The 20,216-nt window shown below is 45.6% G+C and overlaps 1 protein-coding gene across 1 annotated transcript in view; it reads left to right on the forward strand.

The window, feature by feature from the left end:
- The first annotated feature begins 1,463 nt into the window (after positions 1-1,463).
- Positions 1,464-20,216, forward strand: part of ABHD6 (abhydrolase domain containing 6, acylglycerol lipase) — a 42,195-nt gene continuing 23,442 nt past the window's right edge. The window contains exons 1-3 of the mRNA XM_054595882.1: positions 1,464-1,575; positions 14,490-14,556; positions 19,846-19,997. Of these exons, the coding sequence (XP_054451857.1) occupies positions 19,879-19,997 (119 nt within the window). The 5' untranslated portion in view covers positions 1,464-1,575; positions 14,490-14,556; positions 19,846-19,878. The remainder of the gene's footprint in view (positions 1,576-14,489; positions 14,557-19,845; positions 19,998-20,216) is intronic.

A 20,216-nucleotide genomic window follows, 5' to 3' on the forward strand; every position in this document is an offset into this window, starting at 1 on the left:
TCGATGCAAGAGAGAAGCATATTATCAGTTGCCTCCTACACATGCTAGGGCTGGGAACAAAACCTACAACCTAGGTATGTGCCCCGACTGGGAATCAAACCAGTTACAGGATGATACTCCAACCAACTGTGCCACACGAGCCAGGGCTGAGCTACATGCCTTTTAATGGGTAAATTTAAATTCATGGAAACTCTGAGAACAATTCCCTGAAGTGAGTCAAATGCAGCTCTTAAGTCTGACTGATGAGGTGGGCAACATCCTAGAATGTGCTGCAGCCCAAGCCAGAGAGTTATCCCAAACTCTGGCTGGATTCTGGCAGCCCTGACAAAGGCATATTTTAGAGGGTAGTCCTCAGTGGTCTCAGAGATGCCCCTTTGCCATATCACTGGGGCTTATCCAATTCAATTCTTAAAACTTAGGACCTGTCCAACCAGACCAGGCTCTGCCTGCCTAGAGGACTGGTGAGTACAGGCTGGGAATCTGCCTTCAGTGATAGCCGAGAGTCCTGCTGGGCTCTCAATCTTGTCTCATCTAGGCCTGGAGAGAGAGGTAGGTAGCAGCCCGATTCAGCTCTCAGCACAGCAGGAAGACCCCCCTCACACAGTGCTCAGAACATAATAAATGCTCCATAAATATTTGTTAAATGAGTGCATAAACACTTTGATGGAAGAAGTCCCCACTACCCTATGGGCCCCCACGGGATTTAAGGACGGCTTTCTGGAAGAAGCGACATTTAAATTAAGCATAGAAAAGAGGAAGGAGTAGCCAGGCCAAGCAGGAAAGGAAGGGAGATCTTGGCGGAATGAACAGCCCAGGCAAAAGCCTAGATGATCTAGTTCATCCTGGGTGCCCTTGGAATACTAGGAGATGAGGCTGAAGTGGTAAACTGAGGCCAGGTGCTAGCAAACCCGGCTTTGAGGCAGATATAGTCAGAAAACACCACTGAATTTAATGGGTGATATGTTTTATGCTCCCCTCCCTACTTCTTATTTTTGCCTAGTGGGGTTTAATTGTCCTTAAAAGGAAGAAATGACCGGTCACTGCGGCACAAAGTGTTTAGCAGCACTAAGCACACAGTGGGTACTCAGTAAATGGAACAATGCCCCCATGAATTCTGGCGTCGCATTGTGGAACTGTGACTCCCTTTAGGGTCAGGGTCGGGTGACCGGGTTCTGCCCTCTGCAACTGGCGCGGCGCAGGGAGCATAGTGAGGGGTCCTGTTCGGGCCTTGGCTCTGGAGACAGGTTGCAGGGATTGGGTCGTGCGGGATACTTCACCCTTCGAGTTTAACGCTCTGAGGCTGGGGCGCGGAGGAGCTGGAAGTTCTCGCCCCGGAACCTGCAAGAGAAAGCGCGGCAGACGGAGAGCGGCGCTGGGGGAGAGCACGGGCGGAGCCGGCGTCTCTGTCGGAGGACGCAGGCCGGCGCGTCGCGTCTTTAAGGCGTTCAGGAGAGCCCGGCGCCCGGAGCTAAGAGCCGCTCGGGAGCCAGGGTTGCGGACAGACCGAGCCGCGGACTGTGCGGAGGGCCGGCGTGGGATCGTGCGGCAGGAACCAGGCTGCAGAGGTCCCGTTAGGTGAGCGCGGGCGGGGCGGGATGGGGAGTGCGCACTTGGGACACGGTCCGAGAGCTCCCCCAAGGATGCAGTGACCTACGCTGCACTTCCCGAGTCCGGGCTGCCTGGCCTCTGCTCCGGCGGCGCGCGGGGTGAAGACGGATCCGGGACCTGCACCTCCCTTTCTACTCGGTTCCCCTACTCTGGCATCAGCCCTGCGCGCTCCTCTCCGGTACCGGGATAGGTCTGACATTCCCGAACCCGGGTGCCCCCACTTCCCGGGTGCAGGCTGCCTGCCTCCCCAAAGCCCTGGGACAAGGTGAGGACGGGTTGCGGACCCGCACCCTCTTTCTACTCTGCCTCCCCACCCGTCGAGCCGGCACCAGCCACTGTGCACCCCTCCCAGTTCCTGGCTGGCTTGGAGGCTCCTGCACCCCCGTTCCTCCCACTTCCTGGGGAACGGCTGCAGCTCGCCTTCCCAGCTGAACTCACCTTCCGTCCAGCCCCAGATATCGGCAATCCGCGAGACCTCTTCCAGCCAATACCTACCCCCAGCGGCCTTTCAGCTCCTCTTTGCTCAACCCCTCCCCGGTTCCCTCGTCCTTGCGCCCCCTCCTCCCCGCAATCCGCGAGTGAGAATGCCGGTCCTACCACCCTGGCAGCTGGATGCCCACCCTGCAACCACGGCATCCCTTGCCTACGCGGGCTTCCTGCCAGTCTTGGAAATGCGGATTGTGTAGCGCCGCTGCAAGCGGAGCATTTGCAACATTTGCACTCCTGACACCGCGGAAGAGCGGGGGAGGCCCGGTTGACAGACTTAGGTAGAAAGGGAAGAAGAAGGTGCCAGGAGGTCTAGGGGCTGTGCATCCACAGATTTGTGTGGTGAGAGCTTTTTGTGTGTGCCCCAGGGGCTGGATGGTTATGAAGAGGTCCCATCTGGGACCTGAGGCCAGCATTTGCCTCACCTCTCATCTGCTCAGAAATCCCTCATGGCTGACTCCACCTGGCTGGGAGTTTAAAAATAATTGATTATTAATAAAATGGCTGACAGAATAAGTGAGTATGGCTCCAGGCCCTGTTCTAAGCACCCTTCATCGATAACTTGCCTTACACTCCCAACAGCCCCATGATGTAGGTATCAATGCTATGCCCATTTCTCAAAGAAGGAGTGTGAGACTTCCAGAGATGGCCCTTTCCCAGGACTCAGTACCCCCGCTGTGAATCACTAGACTTATTTGGATACAATTGTAACTAATAAATTCTTATGAACATTATTTTTATAATATGAAAAATTAGAAATAAGAAGTTAATAACCGGTGTTCCTAGCACCACTTTTTCTAAATTAGGTTCTCAGATCAGCAAGGAGTCCTTGGTGCCCTACCCAAGGAGACTGATGCCCAAAGAGGACACGGGACTTGTTTGAGGCCACGCAGCTAGAAAGTACCAGGAGTGGGATGTAAAATAGGTCTTTGGATAGTTAATGGCTACTTTCTGGATTCCCTGCGCTGCCCCAACTCATTATCTAGGACCCTGGAGTCCCTGCCCCCCACGCTCCTGCTTCTTTTGCTATAACCCAGGCAAGTGAATACACATTCTTTCTCCTGCTGCCTTTGCTTAGTTTATTCCCAACTCTGGGAATGCCCTCTGTGGAATCTCTGATGTCTAAATCTTACCTACCCCTTATGACCTCGCTCATCTGTCCCCTCCAAGAATACTCCCCTGATTTCTCACCTGCCCCCAACTGAAATCTCTTCCTTCCCTCTTGGGATCCCATAGCTGGGGTCTCCCACTACCTTCCACCCCCGTGATGACATTTGGAAAATTCTACTGCATTTGTCTGCCTTGTCCTCCTAGGTGCAGTTGTGCTGGCACAATCAGAAGTGCTCCCCAAGACCTCTCTTTTCACCTGCTGGGTGAAGCCTCAGGACACAGAGTGGTCCATGAGGAGTGGGGTAGTTTCTGAAGTAAAGATAGGCTCAGGATTTCTGAAACCTGCAACACCAAACGCCCCTCACTAAGCGGCAGTCACATCACAGGGAGAATGGCTCAGCGTGGTATCTAACGTTGTAATTACATGTTTGTCTTTGATCATAACCCCAAGGATTCCCACCAAAAAATCAGAGAGTTGGGTCCAAATCTTACCTCCGCCACTTGCTGGCAGTGTGGCCATGTACCAGTTACCTAACCTCAACTTCTGACAGTAGTACCTGCTTCAGAAGGCAGTGGTGCCCTGGCTGGGTGGCTCAGTTGGTTGGAGCGTCATCCCATAACTGAAAGGTGGCGGGTTCGATTCCTGGTCAGGTCACATACCCAGGTTGCAGGTTTGATTCCTGGTTTGGGCATGTATGGGAGGAAACCAATAGGGGCTTTTCTCTTGCATTGATGTTTCTCGCTCCCTTCCTTTCTAAAAACAATGAAAATTATCCTTGGATGAGGGTTAAAAAAAAAAAAAATGGGAAGATTCAGATAAAATAAGGCACAGTGCCCTGCATGTGGTAAGCACTTAACAAGCACCAGCTATTATGAAGAGTCACCCCCCATTTTGAATACCTGGAAAATTGGTAAATTACTACTAAAATGCTCATCCTGACTTGGATTAGAGGTGACCCCAGGGAGTTTGGGCCAAGAAGAGGTAAGCATGTTTTTGTGCTCAGAAAGGCATATGAGGCTTTCTTCAACTGTAAACCATCCATTGTCTAGGCAATAAGAACTAGAATTACTTTTCTATTTTTTAAGCTTTAAAAATAGATGAGCTTTGTGTTCTGTGAGGATCTGCACACCTACAGTGAATGCATGAATGCAGTTTGTGAAATTGTAAGTATTTATGAAACTTAATGATATGAGAAAAAGTTCTTGTTCTTAGAGGTGACCTTTGTTTGCAGTTTGTGTTGTTGTTTCAGGCCTAAATTAGGAGGCAAGAAGTTTGAATCAAGGGTTATCTGTGAATTTAGAGGGAAGGAATGCAAGCACGAGTGTTTTTTCCTAGCAGGCTAGTGAGGAGCTTAGAGAAGAAATCAGCTTCCTTGTCCAAGTATTTGGAATACGCTGGGAAACTAATTCTGCAGGTGGATAAAAAATTTATTTTAGACTTTCTCCTAAATTGATTTTTATTAAAACACATTAGAATCCCATTTGAGAATTTAAAGGCTGTTGAGTTCAGATACTTTAAGACATAAATGTTGTAAATTTCACAGTTCTATGGCACTTAGCAGGCTATAGGACTTTTCTTTATTTCTGTGACCCTGTAGGTACATAAACAATTTTTGTATTATCTAGTATGTTAGCCACTAGCCACCATGTAGCTATTTAAATTAAAATTAAGTTAAATAAAATTCAAAATTCTGTTCTTCAGTCACACTAGCCACAGTTAAGGGCTCTGAGAGCCATGTGGCCAGCAGCTACTATATTAGGCAGAGCAGGTAGAGAACATTTCTATTTTCACATCAAGTTCTATGGGATTGGACTGTTTAGATCAATAGGGCCATGGGAAGCTGCTTGATTTATGGGGTTAAGTTCCGTTCTTTCTGGCAATTCATCTGCAGGCCAAGAAATAGAGTGTGCAGAGGATGTTCCATTGTCAAGAATGGAAATGTTAATAAGCCCCCACAGCCTTGTTTTGGCCGTCTGGCTCAGCGGCTCTAACACTGCCAGATTCAAAGGGTGGGCGAGAGGGGAGAATCAGATGAAATATCTGGGAGCAGTACTTCTCCACTCCTACTGCATGTTGAAATTGCCAAGGTAACTAAAAAACTGCTGCAGCCTGGCCTTTGCCCCAGGCCAACTAATCTGCATCTCCGGGTGGGGCCCAGGGATTTCTCGTTTTAAGAAGCTCCCTGGGGGCCCTGGCCTGGTTGCTCAGTTGGTTAGCATCGTCCCTGTACTCAAAGTTTCTGATTTGATCCCCGGTCAGGGCACAGCCAAGAATCAACCAATGAATGTATTCATAAGTAGAACAACAAATTGATGTTTCTCTTCTTTCTCTCTTTTCCTCTGTCTTCCTAAAATCAATAAATAAAAATTTTTTAAAAAATAAAGTAAAAAGCTCCCCGGGATATTCTAATGTGTAGCCAGGGTTTAAAACAACTGCCTTAAAAACTGAACTTAAAAAAAAAAAAAAAAAGCCCTGAGGACTAGAAGACAGTGTTTGAAGGTAGATACAGGGAGTGGCTAAAAGAGTTCCTTGTCAATTTACTGCAGTAATAAATCTAGGGTTGGAATTGAATAGCCTCACTTCCTCCAGAAGGGCTCTCAACTGAGGGCAACTTTGCCTCCCAGGGGCATTTGGCAGCATCTGAAGACATTTTTGCTTGTGACAGCTTGGGGATAGCATTCAGTGGGTGAGGCTCCAGATGCTATTGAATATCCTACAGTGAATAGGACAGCCCCCCACAACAAAGAACTATTTGGCCCAAAATGTCAATTGTGCCATGGTTGAGAAATCCTAATCTAGACATAATTTTTGCAAACCAAAATCCTCTCTGACCTTGGATGCTGTTGCCTTCACTCTTCAAAGAAAGCGAAGGTATTCTCCTAAACCACATCCTCAGAAACACTTTTGATCATATTCCAGGCTGTCCGATCCCAGAAGTCATGTAGGGTGTTGCTGTCTGTGGTTGGATGCATTTGGGGCTACACCAGAAAACTGCTGATTTAGGGGAACCAGGCCGCCTTTGGAAGACATGGGCAGAGGTTCTTATACTGCCACAGATTGGGACCCTCTTTATGTTAAATAATTACCTAAAGTAACAACAAGCTGTAAACCAAAATTAATTTTAGACTGTAATAAAGAATAAAACACATTTATTTGAGCACAAGGAGCTGCTGTTTGGGAGACACAGATTCAGGGAGCAACCTAAATTCTGTTCCACCAAGACAATGAGGAGGCCAACTTTTAGAGAGAAAGTTCCTGCCTAAATTCCCAAATTGTGCAGTTTCTGATAGGACAAGGCAGGTCTCAGTCCTTTGGTAGAAAAAAGAAACCGGGGTTCTCTACAGTTACTGATTCAGACGATGTAAGTAATTGGGACCGAGTGTGGAAAGCCAAGAGTTCAGGTGAGTTTCTTCCTGGTAGACAGAGCGTGAGGGGCCCCTGTTGGCAAATGCCCGCTAGGCTTTTGGGCCCTTTGCTGACCAAGGGGAGACCATCTCAGTAGATAAATTTCTTCTCGGGTTCACATCAAATGACTTCCTTCTTGGGGTCCATAGCTCTTAGGCAGTGTTCCAGAAGCTGTGGCTATTTGGTTGTTGGCATTGGGTGTTTGCCTTGTTTATACCCAGAATAGGATTTAAGCCTTATATGTGATGAGGTCTGGGAACTGAGCTATGGGCTAGACACTGGAAATATGAAGATAGCCACACAGACCACCCCACAGACTCAAGCCTGTGAACAGACCCAGGCACAGTGGCACTGCGGGGCGATAGAGGTGTGGCAGGGCTGCCTAACCACCTCTGGGAGGAAGGCAAGATGAACACTGCGTATCTGCCAGTCACTGCTTTGAGCAGTCCCCATGCATCATCTCATTTTGTCCTCACACTGAGGTCCTAAGAGGTTGGGTGTCTTGCTAATGTCACACAGCTGGTCAGTGGCAAAACAGAGATTTGAACCCAGGTATGGAACTGTAAAACTGAACCCTCAGAGTGAGACAGCATAGGGACCTGGGACACCAGACAGGAAAAATGGAGAAGCTGGTACCACCCCACTGCCCCTTGCCTGATCGAAACACTGATAGGCCAACCACAAGCATGTTACCACCCCTCCATTCCCTGCTCCAAAAAATGCAAAATTTTGTCTCCCTCTAATAGCTTGCTTCTCCAACCCCACTTTGTCTCCAGCTTATAAAGGCAGCCAAGCAGAGCCAGCCCCTGAGTCAGTTCAGAGGGCCTTCTGTTTCCTCTGTGCTGCCTTGTTGTGCTCAAGTATAAGCTTAATACAATCTGTCTGGAAATTTCCATGGAGTTTCCTCCTGATTTCTATCTCAGGGAACTCAAGAACCCCAACATCAATAATAAGAGAAGCATTTACAGACACGGGTAATGCTGTTGTGAACCTAAAAATAAATGGCCAAAGCAAGAGGCAACAAGCCTTTATTTGAGATCCAAAAGAACAGCTATTCAGGGAGCAATGGTTCAGGCAGAAGCCCAGATAGAGTCCCAGCCAGGGGATAAAGGCAAGAGGTATTGATGAGAAAGGGGGAACAATGACAGGAATGGAAGGAATTTCCATAGGTACAGATAAGCTAACATAGTGATACTAATTCTAAAGTCTAATTTTCAGTCCTGTAGAAATAAACAGTCATTTGGAATATGATGCTGCTTTAGGCCCAGCCCAAAGGTTATGTTGCCCAGTTTAACATTCCAAAGTTTTGAGGAGTAACAAGCACGGCACTTCTCTGGGATGGCAGTTCCAATGCCACTGTAAAGTGGCTCCCTTTATATTATTTTTCACAGTTTCATAGCCAAGACTCATAGGATGAACTGGAGCTCCCCGGGCAAGAGGAAGAAAAGCCTTGAACAAGTCAGGGATTATAGATCATTCAGGGAAAGGGGTGGGGGTTGGGTGTGATAGAAGAGGTGACACTTGAGAGATGAGCAGGCGCCAATCCTTTCTGGCCTTCCGCACAGTGCCGAGGGCCCCTGTGAGCCCTGGTGGGATCAGTGGGGTGGGGGCAGAGGAAGAGAAGGGCTGTGTGACACTGGGGAGCTTGCTTAACCTCTTGGTCCCAGCTTCCCATCTGGACTGAAGACTCTAAAACTACACTGTTCTGATGAGGAACGTTCATTTTGTTGGTGGCCGTAATGAACAGAGTGAAGGAATGGCCGGCAGTGGTGCAAGCCAGGCAGCAGCCCTGTTAATTCATGACATTCCAGCTTATCATTTGGTGTGTACCTGGGCCCACCTGGCACAGTGTGAGCTCAAGTGCTGTGGCAGATGCAGAGATGCAGGACTTGTCTTCCAGGAGCTTGCAGCCGAGTGGAGTACAGCCAGCATTCTCACGAGGACTATGACAAAGGGCACAAATCACATGCCGAGAGAGAGAAGCGCTCCTACAAAATGCTCTAGGGCAGTGATTTTCAACATTTTTAATCTCATGGCACACATAAACTAATTACTAAAATTTTGCGGTACACCCAAAAATAAATTTTTTGCCAATCTGCCAAAAAAATTAGGTAAATTTTTATTTATTCACGCCAACGGCTATTGTGTTGGCTGTTGTCATTTTTTTATTTGACAATCTAAGTGAAAAGTGCCCCTGACTAAATAGTCAGGTAGTGCATATTGTAAAAATTCTTACCGCACACCGGTAGGAAGTCGCTGCTGTAGAACCTGGAGAACGAGGTAGCGGTAACTGACTGGAGAGGAGGAGGGAAGGTTAACGGGCGGAAATAACTCCTAGCACTACCAAAAAGATTTGTAAAGGAGAAGGTGGGGATTGGTGGAGTGCATCTTCCAGGAAGATAGAGTGGGGGTAAATGGAGAACATGAAAAGTACAGTCACCAGAGGATCAGATTTTAAGTGTATCATATCTGATTCCCCGGGGTTGCCAGGTTGTAGAAGGGAAGCAGAAATCATAACAGGAAAGTATTCATTAATGGACTTGTTACTTACAAACTGGGTCCCACTCCATCATCTCTTGCTCTCTTTTCAACCCTCGTGTCCAGCCAGGCTCCAGAAGCATCCACATCTTGATCCTCTGTCACTCCCAGGTTGTAGGCCATTCAAGACAAACAGTGGAAGTGAAATTGTAGCTCTTGTGAGAGAAGAGGGACTTCATGAAATTACAGCAAGGATGTTGGAAGAACTGTTTGAATGACATGTTAGGGCAATAGTAGATGAGGATCTGTTAATTGGTAATGAGAAGAGGAAAGAGACTCGGAAACCAAAGAATTGAAAAGCTTTTGAGAAATCAGCAAGGTATTTTTTTAAAGTGATTTTCTTTATTCACTTTTAGAGAGAGGGAAGGAGGGAGAAACATCAATGAGTGAGAACACGTGGCCCCAGATGGAGACCTGGCCCACAACCCAGGCATGTGCCCTGACTAGGAACTGAACCAGCAAGACCTTTAGGCTCTCAGGCCGGCACTCAGTCCACTGAGCCACACCAGCCAGGGCATCAATACGGTATTTTTGCAAAAGTGTCCTCTTTGTGGTAGCACTGTGGTAACTAAATATTAACAGGAAGGATTTATTTTACTATAAGACAATCTACCTGAGATTTATTCTTTGTTCTCAAAATTTCCACAAGATTGCAGGTATAACCTAAATTTTGTTCAATATTTACTATTGCTTTAAAATAGGCATTTTGATTTTTTGTTTATTGGATAAAGTTCTGAACTAAATTGTGTTTACTCTTAACTATGAAAATTTGCATGTGACTTGTTCTGTTGCTAATTTTCCTGGGTTACAGAGATCTCCTGAAAGGAGGTTCTTTTCAAAAAGAAGGTGGGGGCCCGTTCACAAAGGGCCCTGAAGAAATCTTGTCCTGAGAGAAACCTGCTGGCAGTTTATAACAGGGCTCCTTTTTGTCTAACACCAACTGTGTTCCTGCAATTAGAAAGTACTGCAGGCCTATTTCATCTCCTTTAGAAATGACAAGACTGAGGGGGAGCCGCATGTTGGGCGCCCGATGATGGAGGGGTCCCTGGTCAGGTGCCAGATAAGGGGGGTTACTGCGTCCACGCACAGTCCCCCGAGATCACCATGGATGGAGAAAAATAAAATAAGTCTTTCCAGACACTTCTCTCTCCCTCTGCCAGGAAAAGGGAGTGGTGATCCCCTCTGGGGGAGAATGCCCTAGCCCTTCTCTTAAAGTGGCTTCTATTGAGAACTTTATATGGGGGGAGCGGAGAGGGGGGAGGGTGGTATACAGCATGGATGCAAAGCTCATCAATGTCAAAAGGCTATGTTTACAGAAAACAGGTAGAGATCATAGGTAACAATTGAAGGGACACAGAGATTTGCCTCAAGTCAGGGTCTGGTAGACAGGGTGATGCCCATTCAGCCCTGAAACCTGGGAAACTGATCACATCCTATGCTCCACCCCAAACATCAGTACTCATTAACTCCAGGGCATTCTGAGCAAAGTAAGTTTTATAGGATATAATGGATTCCTTTTCCAAGCCTAATTGTCCCCAGGAACCACCTGATCCAATTTAGGGCTGTACCTGCCTTTAGTATTGTTTCAAGCCTGAGCCAGGAGGGTGGAGCAGAGCAGCCAAGAGATGAGCCTTCTTTCAGATGGAATGAGGACTCTGGCCATGACAAAGCTGAGGGGTGAGGGTCTTTTGCTCCTTCTCCATGTCCCCCAAGTCCTTCCGTGATGGTCCCTATGTTACTGTGCCTGTCTTGGGTTGCCCCTGCCATCGAGGGGTCTTACCCATCATTGACTAAGCAGCCATCCTCCAGGGCCAAGCAGGGTGATGTGAGGGAGGCCGGGGCTGCGCCCCTGCCAGGGGGACAGGTTTTGTCTTCTCGGTGGCCTCTTTTCCCAAGGCCTCCTTGCTCAGCTCCAGCCTTGGGGCCTTCTCGCCTGTCAGCGAAGCTACGGTCCCTAAATCTGGGCAGGATGGTTCCCAACACAAAACCCTTTTGATCCTTGCTTTTCCGTTTACTTAGGAGAGCAGATTTGGGCATGGGGAGAATGTTTTTGGATGCCAAGGTTCTATTTTAGGCCCACTGCTGTTGCACACTCATGTGGAGGGCTATTTTAACTCCTTTCAGCCATGTGGAAAATTCTCACTTACGTGGTGCTCTTTCTAGCACTTTACCTTTGAGAGGTGACCTTCACTGATGAAGTACATACATTTATTCATACTGATTCATTTACTAAAAGCTTGTTCTAGGCTCCCTGAAAGCCTGAAGACTTTGGGATCCTTGGAGGTAAAAGGTCAAGTGCTTTTTGACTTCTCTTTTCTCCAGCAAGAGACAGGCTGGTATTTCTTGCAGGGTTTTCTTGGGTTTAGATGTGATTTCAAGCAAGTAGTTATTTCAGATGATCACTATAGCCCATGTCGTGAATGCAGAGGCTGATGTTTTGAAGGTGCTGGGCTAGGGCATGGCAGGGCAGGTGTTGCCAGTACAATTCTTTAAAAAAAAATTATTGACTTTTTAGAGAGAGGAGAAGAGAGGAAAGATGGCAGGAGGGAGAGAGAGAGAGAGAGAGAAACATCAATTTGTTGTTCCACTTATTTATGCATTCACTGGTTGACTCTTGTATGTGCCCTGATTGGAGATCAAGCCTGCAACCTTCATATATGGTTTGATGCTCTCACCAGCTGAGCTACCAGGCCAGGACCTTGGCCAGTATGATTCTTTTAGAAGATAACATGGCAGGATAGCGAGCCACCTGCCTTTCAGGTGAATCCTTGATTGATCTTTCTGGCTTTCCAGAGGATTGAGTGGCAGGATTTCCTAGTTCTCTGTTTGCCCACAGGACTGGCCTGGCTAGGCTGTTTCCTTGCCCACAGTGCTGCCTCAGGTGGCAGAAGCAGGGGAAGGGGTTATGGGCTTGGCTGGCTCTTGAGCAGGAACCCCCTGGGGAACTAGCTGCTAGTGCTTTGGTAGGAAGCAGACCAGAGTGACTCCTCTGATAAGCACCTCTCCCAGATCCTCAAAGGAGATATGAATTTCTGTTTTATGGAACCATGTGTGGTTCCTGGACAGGAAGTTTTATCTTCTATCTTATAATGCTGGACTTTGACCCTTAGGGACTAAAATTTCTGCCAAGCTGACTTAACCTTTGGGCAGTTACACGGGGCTGGAGCCCCCAGTCTTCGTTATATTATTGGCAGCCGGGCCCTCTAGCTTGGATATAAAGAGAGCGATTTTCAGCATTCACATTTGTATTTCCTCCCTTGACATGAGAAGCAATTAAGGTTTGGTTGCTCTCTCTAACAGGCCTTTGCAGCAAGTATATGATCCATGACTGGCCAGCAGAACTTACTGTGATAATGAAAATTTCTACGTTGTTGCTGTGGCGTATGATAGCCACTAACTGCATGTGGCTGTTGAGCACTTGAAATGTGTCTAGTGCAGCCGAAGAACTGAATTTTAAATTTTACTTACTTTTTATCAATTTAAATTTAAACAGCCATGTGTGGCTTAGTGGCTACTGTATTGGACAACATAGGATTGACCATTTTATTTGAGAAGTTTGTTTTTTAATTAAATAGGGAAAGCCCTATACATGCACATGGTAGCAATTCAAAAGGTACAAAAGGGTATCAGTGAAAAGTCCCCCTTATCCCTGCCCTTAGTCCCTCAGTTTCCCTTCCCAGTGCCAGCCATGGTTACCAGTTTCTTGTGTATTCAGAAATGTTTCACACATACATAAGCACAATGTATACATTTCTTTTTGTCTCCTGCTCAATGCAAGAGGTGCTATTCCGTCCATTCTCTTCTGTTCCTTGTTTTTTCTGAACTAACAATGTACCTTGGAGGTTATGAACCATAGAGACAAATAGAACTGCTTCATTATTATAATGGCTTACATTTAATTTTATTTGTAAAAGTATAATGGCTATACATTATACTTTGTAGTAAAGTTATACCATCATTTATGTAACATGTTCCCTATAGGTGGGTGCATGAGTTTATTTCCAATTTTTTGCTATAGTAAGTGATACTGTAGCAAATAACCTTGCAAAAACATATTTTCACACTTGTTCAGTTAGTTAGAACCATAAATTCCTAGAAGTGAGGTTGTTAGGTCAAGGATATGGGCATGTAACATTGCTGCAGATTTTGCCTAATTCTCATCTATAGGATTTGTCGATGGGTGTGTAAATTGGTACATTGTATGAGAGCCTCATTCCCCCACAGTCTCTACAGCACAGACTGTTATTAAACTTCTCATTCTTTCCAGCACGATAAATGAACATTACTATTACCTTATAGATTTAATTTGCATACCTCTTATTGTAAATGAAATTGAGCATCTTTTTTATATTTTTAAGAGTCATTTGTCTTTATGGTAAATTATTCAGATCATTTGTCCATTTTTCTATTGGACTTTATTGATGTTTATATTGATTTGTAGGAACCCTTTGTGCATTAAGGAAATTAGTCTGTTGTCTCTGATATGTATCGATACATTTTAACCTTGTTTATAATTTCTTTTCCATGTGGACATTTAAAAACATTTTTATGCTATCAGATTATTAATCTTTTTGTTATGGCCTCTGGTTTTATATCTTACTGAGAAAGGCTTTGCCCATGAAGATATTTTAAGAGTTCTCATGTTTTCTTCTAGAACTTCCAGAGTCATCTCTTTATGTTTAACTCTCTGATCCTCTGAAATAATTTGTGGTTTGTGGGTGGACCAACCCCTCCCCGCTTGCCTGCCTCCCATTCTCCTGCCGTGGGGCCCTTGCCAGCGTCTCTGCTCTGTCCAGCCCTCGGTTGGAGCTGTGTGGTCCCCTCTCCCTAGTCACTCTAGTAGCAATACTATTCTCATTTGCACTTTGGCTGCCACCTTCCTCTCATTTCTTTCTGAGCACAACTTCTAGGTAAACCCTAATCTCAAATGGAGAAGGAGAGTTTTATCCTGTTATTTGAGGGTCTCAGTTAAGTGTGTAGCCCTCAGAGACCACCCCCTCCGGCCCCAGCCTCCCTGCTCCCAGTGATGCCTTTCTCGCCCGCACAACCGTCGGTCGTCACCTCACACCCGGGTTGCATCCCTGCAGCACAGGTATCTTCTTTGACCTCCTTCTTCTTCTCCTATTACTGACAAGCCCTGGCCTTTATGCAAGTTGCTTAACTTGCTGGGGAAGTGACTTGAATCAGACGTCACTGTACCACAGGTTGTTGTATTTTGCATGTGCCATAAAGGAGAGCTCTGGACCTCCAGCAAAGCCAGCAGTTTTCTGGCTGTTAACACTTAGTTCCTATTTCCAATTATGATTTAATGCTTTGTCATTTTCTTTTTTTGTGATTTCAGAATCTCATTTCATCTTCTGCCAGAACTAGTAGCAGTTGGAGAAGAAGGCTGTGCTCTTTAAACCGTAGTGAGTATGAATTTTTAAAGCCGTAAATTACATAAAGAAAAAAGAGAAGCAGTTTGTAATAAGCCTGGGGTCCTCTGTAAGCTCCCTCAAAACTTCTGTACGTGGTAGATGATTACTCTGGTTCAGTAAGACTGGTGGGAGGGATTTGGGCCCCAGAAGGTTTTCAAAGCTCACATGTGCACCCAAAAGCCTCCTACAAGCACATGTCAATGACTTTGCCAGGGGCAGCGCTCTGACTTTGGAGGGAGTTTAGAAGACCTGGACCTGTGCGGACCAGGGCGCTTTCCTGGAGAGTGGGACACCCGAATCAGCTGCGGAGGCAGGGTGGACCTGAGTGTGCTCCACAGGAAGGGGACAGCATGAAGAAAAACAAAACATGAGGCTGTGCGGGGCTTGCCTGGGGGCAGGAGTTGGTTATGAGGGCTGCGGGCGGAGCTGTGGCCGTCCAGAGCAGGAAATTGAGCTGGGATCCTGCCAGTGGTCAGTGTTCACCAGCGCAGCTGCATCCCCAGAGGGAATTGTGAAGATTCCTCTGGCTGCTGGTAACGAAAGAACTGCACTGTGAAAGGGCAACCTTTGTACAAATGGGAGCAAGAAGTGAGGACCTGGATGTAGTATGATGGCTGAGGGACCTGTGTGTGGTCTGACTCATACAAAGTCTCACACCTGGTGGGAATTTTTCATCCCACCCAACATTCCTAGTAAATGTTGAACCAAAGTGGCATAAAGAATTGATTGTAAGAGGCTTTGAGGATGTAAACCCTCTAAAGTTGTGCTGGCCAGTAGAGTAGCTTCTGTTCATATGTGGCTATGAACCAATCGCCTGTGCTGGGTGTTACTGAAGAACTGAACTTTGAGGTGTGTTTAAGTTTAAATAGTCACATGTTAAATAGTGTGACTTTTTAGTCAAGTTGGCTCTAGTGCTGGCAGCTCTCCACTACTGCATAACAGGAGTGCAAATGGGAAGAGTGGAAGGTTCACCAGAGTCTGGGAGGCTGGACTGGTGGGGATACTGTTGGCAGAAATGAGTGAGTCAGAGGAATAGGAAGAGATGTGTCTGAGACATTGTAGGACTCTTGGGTCATTAGAGTGGTCAGGTAGGCTTTTGGAAAAGTGTGGAAGGTCCTGGCAAAGTATGATGCTTTTCTAATTCCCTGCGGGAGGGAGTGATGGAGGACATAGGAATGGAGAGGTCTTCAAGGAGGATGGAGAAGAGAGCATCATGGGAATATCCAGGGGAGAGAGAGAGGAGAGCATCTCAGAACCCACAGCCATGGCTTGTTTCAACAGCAGGGCACTCAGAGCTGCAAAGTGCAGAGGAGGAATGGGTTTGGCCAGAGTGAGGGGCAGACCATCAGGCCAGGAGGGCAGAGGCACGCACCTTGTGGCAGTCATCCTGGGGGCCATGCCGCATTTTCAGTGATGACTGACCAAGCTCAACATCCTGGTTGGAAACTTCAGTGTGATTTTCTTCTGGGATGGAGAAGATATATATGATAAGTAGTTAGCCCTGGCCAGGTAGGTAAGTTGGTTAGAGGGTCCGCCTGATGTGCCAAGGTTGCAGGTCAGGGCCTAGGCAGTAGTCAATGAACAAATGCATGGATGGGTGGAGCAATAGGCTGATGTTTCTCTTTCCCTCTCTCCCTTCCTCTCTCTCTCACTCTCTCTCTCTCAAATCAATAAATAAAAGATTTAAAAAAATATATATATATGTATGTATATTACAAGGAGTTAGAACTGTCCATTTCTTGAATTATTCCATCTCATCAGTCCTGGGGCTTCTGCACAAGACAATCTTATTATCTTTGTGTCTTTTTCAGATGTTGATCATTAGTGATAGTTTTGAGGAGTCAATTAGTCTTTATAAGAACCTAGTTTCAGAAATCAGTACTGGGTAGATGCAACAGTATTTAAGAGCTGGCATATTATACTCAGATTTCAAGAATGTAGTATTTTTCTAACAGCAGTAGTACACCAGAGGATTGTGAGGGGACAAATGAAAAACCCCAAAAGAAGAAAAAGCAAAAGCTCCACGAGGCTCCTCAGGAGAATAGAATGGAAGACCCACCTGTCTCTTTATCCAAACCCAAGAAAAGGAAATCTTACAAGGAGAAGCTGGTTGGTAGTGATCTTGAGGAGACAGCTGGCAGTGGAAGTCTTCCCAAGAGGAAGAACTGTTTCCCCAAATAGGAACCAGTTGGTAACCCTGAAGAAGCAAGAAATAGGAGTGTCCCCCGCAAAAAGAGGACATGCTCTTCGAAGGAGAAGCCACTCGGCAGTGGACCTGAAGAAGCTACTGGCAGCTAGAGCAGCAGCTCTAAGAGAAAGAAGAAGCTCTAAAAGCTCCTCCTAGAAGAAGAGAACGGACAGGGCCCTGGTGGGGCAGAACCGCCCGCAGTGACCCATCCTCTACGTCTTAATAAAAACAAATTCACAAGAAAAAAAAAGAATGTATGTTTTCCTAGTGGAAAACAGTGTGGAAAGAATTTTTTTTCAATTTTTTTCATCCTCACCTGAGGACAGTTTTTTTAAATTGCTTTTAGAGAGAGAAGGGAAGGTAAAGAGAGAGACACTGATTGGTTGCCTCCTCCAAGTGCCTGGACTGGGGGTCATAGGCACCCAGACCCAGGATCAAACCCACAACTTAGGTTTGTGCTCTGACTGGGAATTGAACCTACAACCTTTTGGTTGCAGGACGGTGCTCCCACCAACTGAGCCGTACCAGCCAGGGCAAGAATTACCATATTGCAGAATCAAAGGAAAAAATTGTAAGCAACACTGGATAGTTTTCAAAACACACCAGTAGGAATAAGGGAATACGCTCACTCATAACTTGTAAATTTAGCATATTATTTGCAAAATAAATGTCTGCTTACAGCAAGCACTGAAAGAAGGCAAAGGTGGCATGAAACCAGGGACACCTATAGGATTAGAATGAAGTGTAGGTCATTACCATTTATCACCCAGGTGACCTTGGAGGATGGAGCCAGATACAACCTTCCCCCAAACTGACTGGCATCCATAGCAGGCTTCGGCAAAGCTACAAGGTTTCTTTTTTGTGGTCATACTTTATGATGGGGCTGCCTTCTCCAGTTTCAGAGTCTGTGATATATATGGTTTTGGGCATAAAAGGTCCTAATTCCTAGTCTGAAGGAACATCAGGTCATTAACTCCCTGCAAGCTCAGGCATCGGAATTCCTGGTGACCCTCCACAGTTTTTAAGGACGTTGTGTGATGTGGAAAAGTCCTCTTGAAGCCTTGCAGTTCCCATCTTCATCAACTCTTTTGTGGCCAACAATGTTCAAACATTTGTAAAGTTCCCTTCACTTTGCAAGTAATTTGCTTACCCCTTGATGGTGAGGCCTTTTAGCGATGTAAATTGTACTCAGCATTAAATAGGTAACTCCTCTGGGGAGTTTTGTAATTACAGAAAAAGGAAAAAAGTCTCATAGCGTCCTTGGGAATAGTTGTCCCTAACACAAACGGCATTAAGCCCATTCTGTAACTTTGCTTTTTTATTAATTCATTTGCATCTTATTTGTGTCTTGTGCTTGTGCTAGGCACTGAGAAAGAACATATATAATTATCCCTTCCTTCACAGAGCTCTGGTTCTAGAAGGAAAAACGGGCCAATGATTTAAGTGTACTGGAAAAGTGTTCACCGTAGTCGAGAAACTGAGAGGGCATTGAATCAGAAACACAGGCACCACTTCAGCCCCGGAGGAGGTGGCAGCTTTCGTTGCTGTAGACTCAGGACTGAAGCCAGATAAAGTGTGTGTGTAAAACTGAAAGAACCATCTGCCCCACCTACACATGCGTCTGTCTCCTAGGCCGTGAGGGGCTTGATTTGCCAAACTCCTGAAAAAGACAAGACATCTAAATGGAGCTGCCACATCTTCATGGAGAAATTAGGGTGACAGGTGTGGGTATTTAACATCAAAGATGTTATAAAGAATTGAGAAAAGGCCATTTGGAAACAATTAGACAAAGTGGAGCTTGTTGCAGCGGGAGTGAGCCCAATCCAGAAACCTGTTTTACAATTCTGACTCTACTAGAGCTGAGTGACCTTGAGCAAGTTACTTAACTTCTCAGTTTCATCAGCCTATAAAACAGGGGATAACACCCTCTTGTGTATTTGGTGTGTTGTATCAAGGGTTGGCAAATTATAGCCTGCAGGTCAAATTTGGCTTGCAGCCTGTTTTTTAAATAAAGTTTTGTTGAGAATCAGTCATACCTACTCATTACCGGTTGTGTATGGCTGCTTTCTCACTATTATGGCAGATCCAATAGTTGTGACAGAAACCCCGTGGCACACAATGCTAAAATATTTATCAGCTGGCCCTTTACAGAAAAAATTTGCCGACCCCTATGCTCAGTGGTTGTGAAGTCATGCTGTGTCGTTATGAATTCATTATAAAATCGAAATAATGTCAGTTGATGAAGGGATATGGGAAAGATATCTCCATTTCACAGGAAATATAAGGAAGACCATGATCTTGAAGAAGTCTCCTTTTTTTTTTAAATATTTGGTGAAATGCACACCTAACACAGGGGGCTGGGACTCAGGTGGCAAAGGGCCACAGCTGGTTTACAGGTCCTTACAGAGTTGTTTTCACTATTGGGGAAGATGATGGGACTTGAAATATTTTTTGTTTTAAGAAAAAAAGAGCAATGTTCTTTTTTTAAGGTCCTCCCTAACTTTTAATCTTTAAAAATTGCTATGGAAATTTTGAAACCTATAGAACCTATAGAAGAGTTGAAGGTTACCATGTAACCTTCACCTGGATTGACCAATAGTCAACTTTTCACCATACAGGGTATTTGCTTTATTTTTCTCTCTTCTCCCACCAACACACACACATATGCACACAATTTTTTTCCCCTCCTCAACTTTTAAAAGTTAATAGTAAATATCACTCTACTTCACTAATAGTTGAGCAGACATCTCCTAAGAACAGAAACATTCTCCTGCAAGCAAAGGTAACCACGATTTCCTTATCACACTCAAGAATTGTATCACCAATACAATAATATCATCTAATATCCAGTCCTTACTAAGATTTTCCCAATTGTCCTAACAATTCCCTTTATAGCTTAGAATAAAATCCAGGACCCTCCCAGGGATTCTTCACTGCATGTAGTTGACATGCTTGTTCAGTTTCTTTAAAGCAATTGCCTACTTTTGTTCCTTCCTTATTTTCATACATCTTGGGTCTTTCACTTTTCTTTTTCCCTTTAATTCGTCCATTTTTTTCTTGAGACAGAGTTTCAATACTGTCACTCTCTTCAGTCCTGCAGGTGCCAGCCAGCATCGAAGAACAGGATGGATCTTGATGTGGTTAACATGTTTGTGATCGCGGGCGGGACTCTGGCCATCCCAATCCTGGCATTTGTGGCCTCGTTTCTCCTGTGGCCTTCAGCGCTGATAAAAATCTATTATTGGTAAGTTAACTTTATAGTTGAAGTTTTCAGGGGTATCACAATGTCATCTTCTCTGCTTGTCCTTTTGGTTGTTGTTCAACATTTTGTCGTGAAATATCTCAAACATACAGAAAAGTTGAAAGACATCCGTTTCTGAATTGTGGGAGTGTTCCTGTAGAATTGGTGGTAGCTTCTCACCAGGTAACTTCTCCAAGGTTTCTGATAGCATCTTTGCCCAGG

This window comes from Pteronotus mesoamericanus, unplaced genomic scaffold, assembly GCF_021234165.1.
Source record: "Pteronotus mesoamericanus isolate MK-2021 breed Mesoamerican mustached bat unplaced genomic scaffold, CSHL_Meso_final scaffold_54, whole genome shotgun sequence".
Lineage (NCBI taxonomy): Eukaryota > Metazoa > Chordata > Mammalia > Chiroptera > Mormoopidae > Pteronotus > Pteronotus mesoamericanus.